Source organism: Macrobrachium rosenbergii, chromosome 4, assembly GCF_040412425.1.
Source record: "Macrobrachium rosenbergii isolate ZJJX-2024 chromosome 4, ASM4041242v1, whole genome shotgun sequence".
NCBI classification, from domain to species: domain Eukaryota; kingdom Metazoa; phylum Arthropoda; class Malacostraca; order Decapoda; family Palaemonidae; genus Macrobrachium; species Macrobrachium rosenbergii.
Genome location: NC_089744.1, coordinates 63079154 through 63095081, shown reverse-complemented (window position 1 = coordinate 63095081; position 15928 = coordinate 63079154). Strand labels below are relative to the sequence as shown.

Here is a 15928-nt window from a genome sequence, read left to right as displayed (position 1 = left end):
CAATACGGTTGTCCACAAACAGTGGAACAATGAATTTGGAAAAGTGTGTGCTAAATGTATCGCTCACTTAACATTGTAGTTATAAAACGGTAATTGTGCGAATTAGAGAGAGAGAGAGAGAGAGAGAGAGAGGTTCACCGAATCTATTATCCGTTTTACTTTTTAATCAATGTCAGCATTTTCATCTGTTGGTTGTATAATTATATGGTATCAAGAGTGGAAGTATTAATAGTAATGCATGTATGAATTATATGAATATCATGAGGTGAAAATGACTGAGATTTTTTCCCCGCTTACAAATTGCAATATATAACAAATAAAAGTATTTTCGTCAGTGATGACCTAATAGTTTTAACGAGTGTTTGTGACGTGAAATAATTCTATAAATTCAGCCAGATACACAATACTTCCGCTAAATGAAATTTGAAAAAAAAAGTCAAATACATCAAAATAATATATTATAAAAAATACATATGCTTAGAACATTTAGGTACGTACACCAAAACGTATGCGATAAATTCCGAAACGAACTAAACCTTAAATCAGTGATCCAATCATCTGCCCAGGAGAGGAACAACAATAAATACCATACTGCCCAAGAAACAAAACCGAAGACTCGACCATCACCATCACCCAAAAACAAGCCGGGTTATCGATCACCAGTGAAAACAATGTCAATACAAAAGTCACCACAAGTCACCGCTCGGTAAGCAACAAGCACCTTCGGAGGGACTCACTCAATACATCACACGGAGGAGGCAAGACTCTTCCTTTCTCGAAGACGATTCCTCTTCGAAGTTCTTAGCTGCTGCCCCTCTCCAAAGACTTCACTCTTCGCTGGGTCTTTCTTTTCGACTGCCGAGGTCTGTGGAACATTTGGCAGAGGAGCAATTCGCAAAAAGATGGATGGTGTGCCGAGGTTACCCAGCGGATGCAAAACACCTCGTGAGAAATATGTTAACTCAATGTCAGCGCCGGAGAGAAGATATCGTACGCAACTTATAAAAGAACACCGGTTCGTTTAGAATGCACTTTTCCAAAATACTGTAACTTAATCAGATAAAAGACATTTCCTGAATGGTATAACTTAACAAAATAAAATAAATCCGTGTAGAACACACATCCCCAAAATAGTATAACTTAACAAAATAAAACAAATCCGTTTAGAATACACATTCCTAAAATAGTATAAGTTAATAAAATAAAATAAATCCGGTTAGAATACACATTCCCAAAATAGTACAACTTAACAAAATAAAACAAATCCGTTTAGAATACACATTCCCAAAATAGTATAACTTAATCAAATAAAATAAATCCGTTTAGAATACACATTCCCAAAATGGTACAACTTAACAAAATAAAACAAATCCGTTTAGAATACACATTCCCAAAATAGTATAACTTAATAAAATAAAATAAATCCGTTTAGAATTTACATTCCCAAAATAGTACAACTTAACAAAATAAAACAAATCCGTTTAGAATACACATTCCCAAAATTGTACAACGTTAACAAAATAAAATAAATCCGTTTAGAATACACATTCCCAAAATAGTACAACTTAAAAAAATAAAATAAATCCGTTTAGAATACACATTTCCAAAATAGTATACGTTAATAAAATAAAGACACTCTCATTCATCCCCCTTAACTTTCTACACTAGCAAAAAACTCATCAAAACAGCTTACTACCCACACGCCATTTTCAGCATACAAGTTTGTAATCACAATAATTAATTAATAATGAAAAATTACTGTCTATAACTTGCTGCAAATATATCTCATCATATCACATCATGTAATTCAATCATTAGGTTATAAAATTCATTTATAAATAATTAGTTCAAACAAATTCATTATCACATCAATTTATGAATGACATGTTTTGTCCCTATGTGATCTTTCTCAGCTTATACTTTTTTCCTCATTAGCCCACCTGCACCTTACTTAAGATTTATGTATAATATCACAACAACAAGCAGTATGGATGAGAATGACAAATGGTCGAAACGAAAGGTGGTAACAAATGAAAGAAAACTATGATAGGAATGTTATTTATTTCCTTCCGTTGTTGGAATTTGCCTGTAATGCATTGGACCAAAAAAATCTACCAATTCAATCTACCTATTCAAAGGAAATACGTAGTGTCATTAGCTCCATTATACAAGCGTCTTTAGGCTTTAGTTATTATCAGTATCAGATCCATTCTAGAAAGAGTAGAGTAGTATTAAACGTACATATACAACATTCCCAACAAAAAATGAAAGCTACATCTTGTCTGAATAAATATTCAAAAAATACATTGGGCAGTCATGTCACGCACTGAAAAAAAGGCAGGAACTCCTGAAAAATACTGACCATGAAAACAACAACAGAAAACCAGCAAACGATTGGGCAAAACAAGAAAAAGGACACAGTAAGAAAAATACACACATTTACTACAAATACTGAGCATCTATCCAGTCCTCCCGTGAGTCCTTAAAATCACAATGACACGTGATGTATGCATGTATCTACACACACACACACACACACACAAACAAACAAACAAACAAACAAACACACATATATATACATAATCCTACAAGGAAAAGCTCTTCCTTGGTGAGTCGGTAGAGCTGTAGACTGATACTCGTTGGGCCGGAGTTCGATTCCCCGGCCGGCTGTTGAAGAGTTAGAGGAATTTATTTCTGGTGATAGAAATTCATTTCTCGGTATAATGTGGTTCCGATTCCATAATAAGCTGTAGGTCCCTTGGCTAAGTAACCAATTGGTTCTTAGCCACGTAAAATAAGTCTAACCCTTCGGGCCAGCCCTAGGAGAGCTGTTAGTCAGCTCAGTGGTCTGGTAAACTAAGGTATACTTAACTTTCTACAAGGGAAGCTTAGCATTGCAGCTCTCATAAAATGTTTTGGGATGGGGTTGCTACCCTTGGCCCTTGTTCTGGAAAACGATTGTACTCTGTCTTAAACAGTGAATTAGGAATCTGATGGTAAGCGGACACTGGTGGTCGTCTTTTCCCCGATGCAAAAGAAATCTTTTGTCAACATCAATTTTTCAAAAGTCTTCAGTCCAAAAATATCAGATAATTGGTAAAAAATCCTACAACATCAATTACATAAAGTGTAAAATTAAGTAAATACTCTACCCAAAAAACACGTTACTGAATAAGACGACACGCCAACAATTCTAAAATCCTTGTCCCTGATCCGAAACAAAGGAATCAAACCAAGCTAGGACAGCAACCCTGAAGTGTACTAATCGCAACAAGAACCGCACCAGCGTGGATAAAAAAAATCTATATAGATAACGAACAAAACAGGTGGGGAAAGGAATGGTTAGCGAGGGGGTGGGGAAAGAACGGTCTCTGGGTAAGGAGGGTTGTGGGTAGGGGGATGGATGAAGGGGGGAGTAGTGTCCATGGGAAGACGTGTACGGTGGGTTTTACTCTTTTCTCCTGATCTTGACAAACGACTTCAGAACGCCTCGCCCTTCCATATATCACCTACGGAGCTCTCTCTCTCTCTCTCTCTCTCTCTCTCTGGTTGTTCTGTTTCAATTTCGAGATCCTCGAACTTTTCTTGAAGGCCCCTTTGTGGTTGGGAAGATTTACCCGTTTTATTCATACTTCTACGTGAAATCTTATCATTTCCTTTTGAAAAAATACGGCCAGTTACATTTCATCTTAAAAATAACTAAATATGTTACTTATTTCAGAAGTGAATCAAATAAACTTGAATCTTTCCATTTACATGCAAAGGACAAAAAACAATTCATGAAATACAGTAAGGCAAAAAAATATATATCTATGCACACAAATGGACAATTTGTATGAAGCTCTGCCGGGTAATTAAGTCAGCATATAACCGTAACGATAGAGGTCCAACATTTTTTCCCAGCGGTATCTGTTCCAGCCACTTTACCCGAGGCTTAGCGGGGGGTATGCGTCCCAAAACCCGCAAGACTCGGGTGACAGCTCTCGAAGTAACCGTAGGCAGTCGACGAAACGAAATGGTTACCATCAATTCTCATTGATGTCCCCACTCAATCCCTTCGGGTATTAACTAGCTCGGCTTTGTCGTCGGGACGACCGCTGTCTATGCTGAGAACTTGTTCAAGGTACGCTGAGTGAAAGGATATCTGAACGAATGCTTCAGCAGTGTTTTACCATCTGCTTATGCGCATGTACATAAACTATGGATTTTTATTATAAGTGTATGCATATGAGTATACATCACACACACACACACACACACACACACACACACACACACACACACATATATATATATATATATATATATATATATATATATATATATATATATATATATATATATATATATATATATATATCTTGACAGTTCAGTGGTAACAGACCTCGTCACTTAATTTTATAATATTATATATACATATATATATATATATATATATATATATATATATATATATATATATATATATATATATATATCCCCTCTCTTGACAGTCCAGTGGTAAGAGCCCTGGCCACTGAAGTCCGAGATGGCTGGAATCGGTGGTTCGAGTCCACCATGTGAATATCACTTTTCAATTATAATTCCCATTCGGTATCATTTCCGAGGTAGGACGGACTGGATATCAAATGACATTTGCAGCCTAAAGTTTGTGAACAAAAGTGTCACAGAGATGATATATATATATATATATATATATATATATATATATATATATATATATATATATATATATATATATATATATATATATAAAGCATTTAGAATAATGTTATATACTTTATGTTTTTTTGTTAGTTAAGCATTTCTGGTTAGCCCGAGATATTTTGGGCGAGTGAAAACGCCAAAAAAATGTCGGGCTAACCAGAAATGCTAACTAACAAATAAACATAAAATATATATCATTATTCTTACGTTTTTCATATATATGGACATCGATAACATGGCCAATACTTTACTGAAAGCCTGCGTTTTACAAATGGACTATTCTATTACATGTCACTTATTCAGAAGCACTTAGAAGTTTCTTCAAGTATTACTATCTTGTGAAACCATTCTAACACAAGGAAATACTCCATCATACTGAGCACAAAAGACAGCTACATTGTAAAATAGAATAAGGTTATGCATCAATAACCACCAAAGAAAAGAAATAGGATTCCCTAGCTCTTAGCAACCGAAAAAAATATATGAAAACCTATTTGTCAATTGAGTATATTAACGCTCATCCTTATTTATTTATGAGAATTCACAATAGGAGTATAAAATGTCCTTCGTGGCAACAAGTAAAATATTCAGCTCTCATCAAACCTTGTGACCCTAATACTTTAATTCAGGAAGAAAATACTTTAATCGATGGGCCAAATAAAAAAAAATACTTTACCTGATGAAATACTTCATCGAAATGGAATAACGTCAATTATCTTTACTTTTTTCTCATGCTCTTTATTTCCCCTCGTTCTCCGTCTCGACCGAACTTAAGGAAAGACTGCTGGCAATATTCAAAACTATGTTATCGACCAGGAAAAAAACTCTTCAGACTTATCATTTCCCATTTCTCTTAGTTTTGTCAGCACCTTAAAAAAAGTTTTAAAATTTTTTAATTATTTTTAAATTAAAATGTCTCAGCACAGCTTACAATATCGATCAGTCAACTCGATATCTTATTAAAGAATATAGAAAATACGCTCGATATTCGTCTCATTAATATTCTAACATCGCCTGTCATGGAGAACATCATCACTGACCCATTGGCTAGAATGCATTATAAAGTCTAATGAATAATTACGCTTAAGGTTTTTAAGGCTACTTTTGGTTTCTATTTAAAAGTCGAAACACCGGAGGCTTATGAAAACCACCCTCACATTATAAAAAAACATGCATAAGACATTATTCTTTTCAAGGGGGTGATACAGGTTGTTCCGATGGATGTATCTTATTCATAAGATTCGTCTTTAGAGATACTTAGTAATTCTTATATATGGTATTAGATTCAAACCCGATAATATTTGCTTTCAGCCATTACGCCAAGTATGTATGTATGTATGTGTATATATATATATATATATATATATATATATATATATATATATATATATATATATATATATATATATATATATATATATATATATACACACATATTTTCGTGTATGTATATGAGGTAGTTTCTGCATAAGTTTACTATTATTATTATTATCATCATCATTACGCATTAGGTTCGACATCTTTAAACTCAAATGGGATGCCCACGAGTAAAAACAAAAAACCGAATGAATAACATATTCAATCGCCTTCAGCTATGACCTGGACCCCAGTAGGTTTCGAAATCGCTTCACGATGGCAGGCATTCCACGACATGAGGGCAAATATTACGTCAAAATGTCAAAAGGACTGCAACACCCACGACAGCTCTTTGAAAAGTTTCACTTGTCAGTAGAACTCGACTCAGCCACCGTCACTGAAGACAGAGACAGACATACCAAATGAATTCGCCCGGTAATGCAAACTCTCTGGTGTGGTAAAAGTGACCTCCAATTATTTGCGAAAAAGACTTCAGTATTTGCATGTGTCTCCGGCATGAACGTGAAATATAAATATAGCATTGCCTGAAAACGAAAAATCATTATTCAAAGTCCATGTACAAGGCATAGGCCTATATCATAATTTGCGTGAAAATGGTTTTAAATAATTAGGCTAGACGGAACAGACCTTGCAATGCATCATAACACCAAAGGGAACAAACTATTACTGCAGATGTTGTTCACAGCCACGAGATTTATAATACAGGTTGCAAGAGAGTAAATGATATTGAAACAAAAAGAAAGACGATGAAAAATAACAAGAAAGAAAGCCGATGAAACAGAGGCGTAACAAAAAAAATGATAAAATAAATAATGATGATTAAAATGATGAAATAAATAAAGACAAAAAATGGTAAAAAAACTCTAAAAGGATTAAACAAAGAACGTTACAGAAGCTAAAGAAATCCCCTTGAAGAGAGAGAGAGAGAGAGAGAGAGAGAGAGAGAGAGAGAGAGAGAGAGAGAGAAGAGTGGAAAGGTTTTTCACGCCAATAAAAAGCAACCATGTCAAGCAAGGATGATATCCGGGAAAAATGGCGTTTTGTGGAAGTTTACAAATACGCGGGAGTTGAAATTTCTGGAAGACTTTCCTTTGTGTGCTTCGGCACGTGAGATTTCCATTGTGTGCAACACCGTCGGAATCGCATCGTTTGGTGGTGATAGAGAGGCTGGTGACAGAGATGGTGGGGATAGAGATGGTGGTGACAGAGATGGTGGAGATGAAGATGGTGGTGATAGAGATGGTGGGGATAGAGATGGTGGGGATGGGGATGGTGGTAATAAGGATGGTGGTGATAGGGATGGTGGTGATAAGGATGGTGGTGATAGTGATGGTGGGGATAGAGATGGTGGGGATAGAGATAATGGTGATAGGAATAGTGGATGGTGGTGACAGGGATGGTGGTGATAGGGATGGTGGAGATAATGATGGTGGTGATAGTGATGGTGGGGATAGAGATGGTGGGGATAGAAATAGTGGTGATAGGAATAGCGGATGGTGGTGACAGGGATGGTGGTGATAGAGATGGTGTCATATATAGTGCTGGTCGTAGTGGTGATTGTGTTATAGTAATGGATGCGGTTCAAATACTCTTCCACTGAAGATTCTCCTACGAAAGACTCCTATAAAAAATTCCACTTCGATGATAATATTCCTAACTTAGTTCATTGCATGCGGTACGTTGGTGGTGTTGGTGTCGGGGAATATTGTTGGCGATCCCCGCTGGTGGTGCCCGCACACAAGGTGTTTTGTGTGGCACACCGTAAACATCACTAAAGATTGCCAGCAACATCCATTCGTCCCCAGTTGCATTGTTTTATGCATTTCACTTTCTATCCGTTTCCTTCTATCTCTTTCCACTAAGCTGTCAAACCTCTTTAACGTCACCGTACTGTAATATACAGTAGTCATTTAAAAGATCTACGCCCAGCGCTATTAAAGTCTATAAATTGGACTCAATGATCTTGTTAATCTGCTAAATAATAATGATAATAATAATAATAATAATAATAATAATAATAATAATAATAATAATAATAATAATAATAAATAATAATAATAATTTGAACGGGAATATAAAATTTAGGGCAAAGGACAAGCGCTGGGACCAATGAGGTCTTTCAGCGTTGAAGGGGAAATTGGGAGTAAAAGAGCTTTGAAAAGTCTAACAGGAGGAAAAGCTCGCAGTTGCACTAACACAATTGTTAGAAGAGCGTGGAAAGAAAGATAGAAAGATAAAACGAACGGAGGTACACCGGAAATGGTGATTATTAGTGTAATCAATGGTGGCAGCCTATGCATTTCGAATGCCCATTAATTTCGAGTCATCGGTAATGATCATAAGCCAGGAAATTTTCCAATCAATGAGTTTGTGATATGTGGAAACCAACAAACACACACACACACACACACACAAAAAGATAATAATAGGAGTAAATCCCAAGTTACACTGGACAGCACATTTGATTGAACTGAACTGAAAATAGAATTTAGGCCAAAGGCCAAGCACTGGGACCTATGAGGTCTTTCAGCGCTGAAACGGAAATTGACAGTAAAAGGTTTGAAAGGTGTAACAGGAGGAAAACCTCGCAGTTGCGCTATGAATCAATTGTTAGGAGAGGGTGGAAGGTAAGATGGAAGAAAGCGAGTATGAAAGGAGGTACAGTAAAAGGAACGAAAGGGGTTGCAGCTAGGGGCCGAAGGCACGTTGCAAAGAAGCTTAAGTAATGCCTACAGTGCACCGCATGAGGTGACAGCAGATGGGAACACCGTAAGCTAATGACCTAAACAGGACAGAGGCATACTCTGTACAAACTAAGGTAATCAAAGCACAAACATTTTAATGTCAAGAAAACGTTAGTCCTTAACAAAGCTACTACATCTCTTTAATAGGTAGCCTATGCTTAATAGAAACAAGTAAAAAATGCAACGAAGTTTCTTCGGGGAGCAATAGAGTTTTCTATACAGCCGCTACAGCTTATAATCAAGGCAACCGAAAATAGATCTATCTTTCGGTGGTCTCGGTATAATGCTGTAAGAGCCGCGGCCATGAAACTTTAACCACGGCCAGGTGGTGGCCTATCCTACATCGTTGCCACAGGCATGATTATGGCTAATCTTAACCTTAAATGAAATAAAAACTACTGAAGCTAGAGGGCTGCAATTTGTTGTTTGATGATTGGATGGTGGATGATCAACATACCGATTTGCAGCCCTCTAGCCTCAGTAATTTTTAAGATCTGAGGGCGGACAGGAAAAGTGCGGACAGAAAAAAGTGCGGACAGAAAAAAAGTGCGGACTGACAGACAAAGCCAGCACAATAGTTTCCTTTACAGAAAACTAATAAAAAGTACAATAAAAATCAACACAACTGATTACACGAGTATTTTACTGTTCCCGTAGGAAAACGAAAAGCGTTAATCAAATCGTATATGAAAGGTGCATTATCAGCGCGAAAATAAAATGAAAGCTCGCTATAATTTTTAAAAAATTATATAAGGACTCATTATAATCACAATGACAAAGTAGAACGGAAACTCACTCTAACCTCAGAACAAAATAAAATGAAAGGCTATTATATCCTCAGGATAATATTACTCACACACTAGAACCTCGGTCAAAAATTATTAAATTAAAACTCACTGTACCATGAGTTTAATTAGTTACCTCTCACTAAAATCTCAATGAAAAGGAAAAGAAATAATACATTATAACCTCAATAAATATAATTAAAATTCACTGAAACCACAATTAAATTAAAATCAAAATTATATTTTACCGGAGTAAAATTCAAAATGAAACTCAAAATAACCTCAATAAAAAATATAATGAGAACACACAAAAACTTTCAGTATAATCTAAAATGAAAACTCACTACATCCTCATTGAAAATAAAATGAAAACTCACTACAGACTCTGTAAAAAACCTTCAAATAATAGTCTACAATATTCCCATTAAAAGAATGGTAAAAACTCACGGTAAGCGCCAACAAAAATAAAATGAAAACTCACTAGAACCTCAGAAAACGTATAATGAAAACTCACTACAACATCAAGAAAACAATGTAAACTCACTACATTTCCGGTAAAAAAAAATAGAAAACAATAAACTACATAATTAGGTATAACTTTAGCAATAAAACAAAACTCGTTGTAATATAAAAAAACAAACGAAAACTCAATATAACCGCGGTAACGAGTAAAAGGAAAACTCAGCAGAACCTCAGCGATCACCCATAACAGCAAGAAAGGTAACTGAACGTTGGAGAGGAGGGGAGGGGGGGAAGTGAGAGAAGAGGAGGGGGGTGGGGATAGCCAGGCGTCCCGTCGTTAGCATCAGATTAAATGAACAGGCCTCAAGGCCTCGCCTTGAAGAAACGGGACATCTGATACAATATGGGATATCTTATTAAAAATCTAGAGAACATGCCTCTAGCTTGCATCTTTGTGAAGTCTGGAAAATTTCAAAAGGTACAACTGGGCGTGTGTGTGTATGTGTCTGTATCTGAGAGAGAGAGAGAGAGAGAGAGAGAGAGAGAGAGAGAGAGAGAGAGAGAGAGAGAGAGAGACGATGTCAAGTTGAAATGCATCATGCAAGTACGGACTCCTGATCGTTGAGGGGAAGAGAGAGGCATATGACACACGTCTGGTCTTCCCCTGGTTAGAGTTACTGTCATAATCTCTTCCCTAGTAACCCAGAAAGAGAGAGAGAGAGAGATGTTGTCAGGTTAAGATGCCCTTACTCAAGTACAGACTCCTGATCGTAGACTGGAAGAGAGAGAGAGGCATAAGATACACCTACAGTATCGTCTTCCTCTTCTGGGTGGAGGTATTATTATAAGCTGTTCCCTAGTAACCTAGAGAGAGAGAGAGAGAGAGAGAGAGAGAGAGAGAGAGAGAGAGAGAGAGAGAGAGACTGCTCAGAATCCCGATGCTTCTTTTTTTTTTTATTTTGCCAGTGGAATGAGCTATTGAAAAGGCCTTGGGTGAGAACAACTCTTGAATAATGATTAACTCTCGATGCATTCGGGAGACTCAATTAGTCATCATACCACTTCTCTCTGGAAATGAGGCAGCTCTGACATAAATAATGAAGAACATTCAGCTCGTTTTCGATGACAATGCCGCTATGGAAACCATGAATTGGAAATTTTAAAAAAATATTTATCTTTATTTAAACATTATTACCACTTATCGAATCTTTAAAGTTTTCAGAGCGGCATCAACGATCAATTGTATATATGGTACTAGAATGTACTAGACTGCAAGAACTTGACTGTGTACATACATACATACACACACACATATATATATGTATATCACATCCACACATACATACATATACACACACACACACACACACATATATATATATATATATATATATATATATATATATATATATATATATATATATATATTTTTTTAATATAATGAAGCAACATTACAAATCAGACTCGCAACGGACCAGAAAGTAATTAATAATGTATCGTTATTACAAGGCTGAGTTTAATACAGGAGTAATTGGTAATAGAAAACCTCGTTTCAAAAACATAATTTAATGAAAACCTGGTAAGGATAGCCACTCATACTGTTGTTCTATTCTGCCTAAAAATTTTCGATATTATACTACAGAGCAGCTCAGCAATAGTGCGTTCGTTATATATATATAATATATATATATATATATATATATATATATATATATATATATATATATATATATATATATGTATATATATATATATATATATATATTTATGTATGTATATATATCACACACATATATATTATGTACACACACACACACACACATATATATATATATATATATATATATATATATATATATATATATATATATATATATATATATATGTACACACACAGAAAAGAGACACGAATAATGATGACTCAGTAAGAGCGCCTAACCTTGAGCAGAGATCTTGAGTTAACAAAGGTCCTGCAGGGACCTGTATGGTTTCCTATTCATATCATGGATGCAATCTCAGGGAGTGTTGGAATACAATTAATGGCGTAGCTGCAAGGCATTACGGAGAACAAAAGACAAGAACGGGTCCAAAGTTAAAGGGGGGAGGGGTTCTATTGATTACTGAAAACGTCTGTTTTATCTATTGTGGGAGAACCAGTTCACTGCACTTGATGTCTGCTCTTGGTAAATGACAAACTTGCTAATGCATCTGAGTGAGGAAGCGCTCAGAAACCTATTACCAAAAAAACTTGGAGTGAGCCGAAGCATAGGTGAACAGAAAAACATTAAAGATCTTGCCACAAAACTCATTAGGCGCCCTCGTGACTCTCTGACAGAGAACAAATCTCTTGACAAACAACTAGAAGACGCTAATTACAGCCCAAAACGAATTTATGGTTCTTTGATCCTCTTCTCGTTCGGGTGATAATTCGGACGTTACCAATTTTGCCGTATTGATTTAATCCCTGAGGACCTCGTTAAAGCCAATGATGAAGTGCACTCCACTTCTCACGCATCTCATGGTACTCTTAATTCACAAAGGAACTCGACTGCTGTTCTCCCTCTCTCTCTTTCGCTTGTGGCTAAAATTCACCAAAAATAAGAAGGGCCATTCTGACGCTCTTTGTTTTTAACGCGCGCTCTCCCAGACCGCAATGGCTGAGCAAATGCCATAATAACTGGGGCCCAGAAATAGCCATTACGTCACATGCAAACAAACCTAGCAATAACTAAGATAGGTAAACTGCAAAGAATTGTTACAATCTTTGGAATTTAATTAAAGCCTATGTTAATGAAGAACATATCCAAAGCCATCTAAGGGACCGGAAAGTCTGGCATAAGCGTTTGCCAAAATCGGTGATAAAAGCGTTTTTCCCAACAATAATTATTGTTCTATCAATTTTTCGATATTTTCGGCAATTTCCGAGATAAATTATACCCCTGGTCTGCAAATAGCTCTACACAAACTTTGTTTTAAAGTAAATGAATATTTATAACTTTATCAATATCTAACGATCAGCTCTAGATTTTCCAATCTTAGTCTGATGCCCAAAACTAGTGAAGATTAAATGTATAGCTCAGTTTATACTAATATATCCTCACCATACAAAAAAACTCTTACTCGGTCCCTCGGGCAAAATTCCCACTACAGGAAGTTAATTACTTGGTGATTCTGAAGTCTACTTAGCCTTTTCATATACGCCACATTTCCCATGCTCTAAGTTCAAAATCATGTGGAAACCAGTTTAAATTACATTACCTTAACGGTTCTTTAAACTAGTTCTAGAGCTTCTTATGATCAGCTGCCACTGTGAAATTCCATCTTTTCAAAAAAAAAGAAAGAAAAAAAAAGTGTAGCTATGAAGCATGTATTAGAAGTCAATAGCACTTTTATGACCTCTTTTCTAAAAAGTGTAGCTAGGAAGCCCCTGCATTAGGTCGGTGGCATTTTTTTATCCCTTCGCTAAGCAATACATTTTCAAGCGGTTTCCCTATGAAAGTATAAATTTTGCGCATGCGCTCTCAGAGAAACCTGGGTCCCATGATACTATAGACACAGGGAAGATAGTTGTAATAATAAACTCGTACTAACTAACATGAGCATTGAAGGTCCACTGGTTAGCTTTAAAGGCATGTAATTCGAAACTAATAAGCGACATGTCATGAGCGCAACCTCAGAATACTGGAAATATTCTCAAAAAGTGGGGAGAACTTTGAACGACCTTCGATAGATCTGGAAATGAAGTAAAAAAAAAAAAAAAAAAAAAAATAGATCATTGGGAATTTTACCCCCACAAGACCAGTCAACACCCACAAAATTCAAATCACACTGAAATGAATTAGGCACACACTGTAATCAAACCCAATACGAGATTCATCAAATAGATTTAAGGCGTACAAGAGTTGCTCGTATAAACATAGATGAAAAGCATATCACGAGCTGGATTACCCTCCAACCTTCTGAAAATAGCTTCGGTTTCTTATGCAAAAATCTGGCTTTGAAAGAAAACATGCTTTTGAGTAGCGCCATCCTCACACAAAGCATTCACAAAGACGATGCTTTTTACTTGGAATTTTGAAATTAAAATAATTTCTCGCCATGAATACAATTATGAAGCGCCCATCCGCGGGCACATCTTCTAAGACTGAGATGTCTTTCAACAAAAATCCTACCTGCAGGATATAAAATTAAAAATGTTTGATCTCTTTTTCAAGAGTCAACTCAACAAAGTCCCAAGTTCACAAAAAGAAATCGGAACAAGACATAATCCCTCCCGTAAGCCATGAATTCAAAATACATTAAAATATGTAGACAGTTTAGAACAGAATCACAAAGAGAAGATATCTACCGTATGAATCAACAGGCATCAGCATGAAATTCCAGTAAGATTAGTCCTAAGAACCTAAACCCGATCGTACCCAATGGCCATTTGGTTTCACTGCTTTATGACCCTTTCATGAACATCCTAACTGATTCAGCTCTATAACCTGAAACCTAAAAGATGTCATTTACCAACAATAATCTTCAATGTATATGAAAAATTCTGTCTAGATTTTCCAAACTGTGGACATAAAGCTGGGAGGGTTTGTATGTAATAATGCTGCCTCAGAGATAAACAAAGTCTGCGAGTATTCACATACTCAACCTTTTACACGAAATCGCCCCACCCACAGCGTAAAATGGCATCTAATTTTGGATATACAAACAGTAATGCCTGAAAATTTGGTGTATCTTAGTTTGTTAATTCGACAGCTAATTCTTCTATAAAGTGTCCTTTACCCGTTTATTTCATTGATAGCTGTGAAGGCATGTATGTTGCACGACAGAAGTTTTGTCTAAAATTCAAAGGTTTTCTTATCCTTTAGATGTTGATTATCCTTAAATGATATTAACATCCGTGTGTTGTAGATTGATAACATGGCATCCTTATAGGATCTGCTGATGCATCAAGAATCATTAACCTGTCGGGAAACCGTGGTCTAAAAGCAACTGTTCTAAGAGCAAGAAGTTATAGTACTCATCTTAAATTTAATTTCAACAAAGAGTTACCATCACAAGCCATCAGAAGCAAACGTTTTAGTCACAAGCGCCCTAACAGCTCAAAATCAATGCTCCTTGCAATCTGCACCTTAACAGGATTGACAGCAAATGTTTAAAATAAAATAATTACCCACAACTGAAGATTTTAAGTACTGAAGGTCAAATGCATTAATTTTTTTATTTTTACATAAAAGCCGTTGTTGATTACTGATGCACCAGCAGATCCTAACAGGATACCATGTTATTTATCCTATAATACAGAGATTTTTATATCCTTTAAGTAAAATCAACATCTAAAGGATCAGAATCCTTTACAAATACGCGTTAACAGCTATCAGTTAAACAACTGGGTAACTAACCCTCTAAAGTGAAGAGATAGCTGTCAAATTAACATACTAAAAAAAGCCAAATTTTCCGACATGTTGAAAAGGCAGTTTATAATGTCTACAAAATGCCTGAGGAGGCAAAATGTCTTTGTACAAATAAAGGCATTAATTACATCCCCTTGCAGACCACTCTTACAAAAGTGGTCATTACATCATGTTTAAATGTAATTTTACGTATAATAAATATCATCTCGCTCATCCTATAAAAAAGTGCACGCCCATTGTAATGGAAATTAAGCCTAACTCGCGTACAAACTCGTCCACGCACACAAAGGGCAGCGCACGAAGAGAAACCCGAAGGAAAAAAAACGGAAGAGAGGAGAAAGATATTGTTGTATTGCCTCAATAAAGGCAGCCGTCCTGTCTACTTATGGGATCTTATGAGGAAGCACGGGGAAAAACCCATCCCCAAATCCGGGCAAATGCA

At 36.1% G+C, this 15928-nt stretch overlaps 2 protein-coding genes across 4 annotated transcripts in view; one reads left to right on the top strand and one right to left on the bottom strand.

The window, feature by feature from the left end:
* Positions 1–15928, bottom strand: part of LOC136835067 (teneurin-m-like) — a 555645-nt gene that overhangs the window by 484935 nt on the left and 54782 nt on the right. The gene's annotated exons all lie outside the window — the stretch shown is intronic.
* Positions 7101–7475, top strand: LOC136837875 (transformer-2 protein homolog). The gene has a single exon (XM_067102764.1). It carries the CDS (start codon positions 7101–7103, stop codon positions 7473–7475), a length of 375 nt encoding a protein of 124 aa, XP_066958865.1.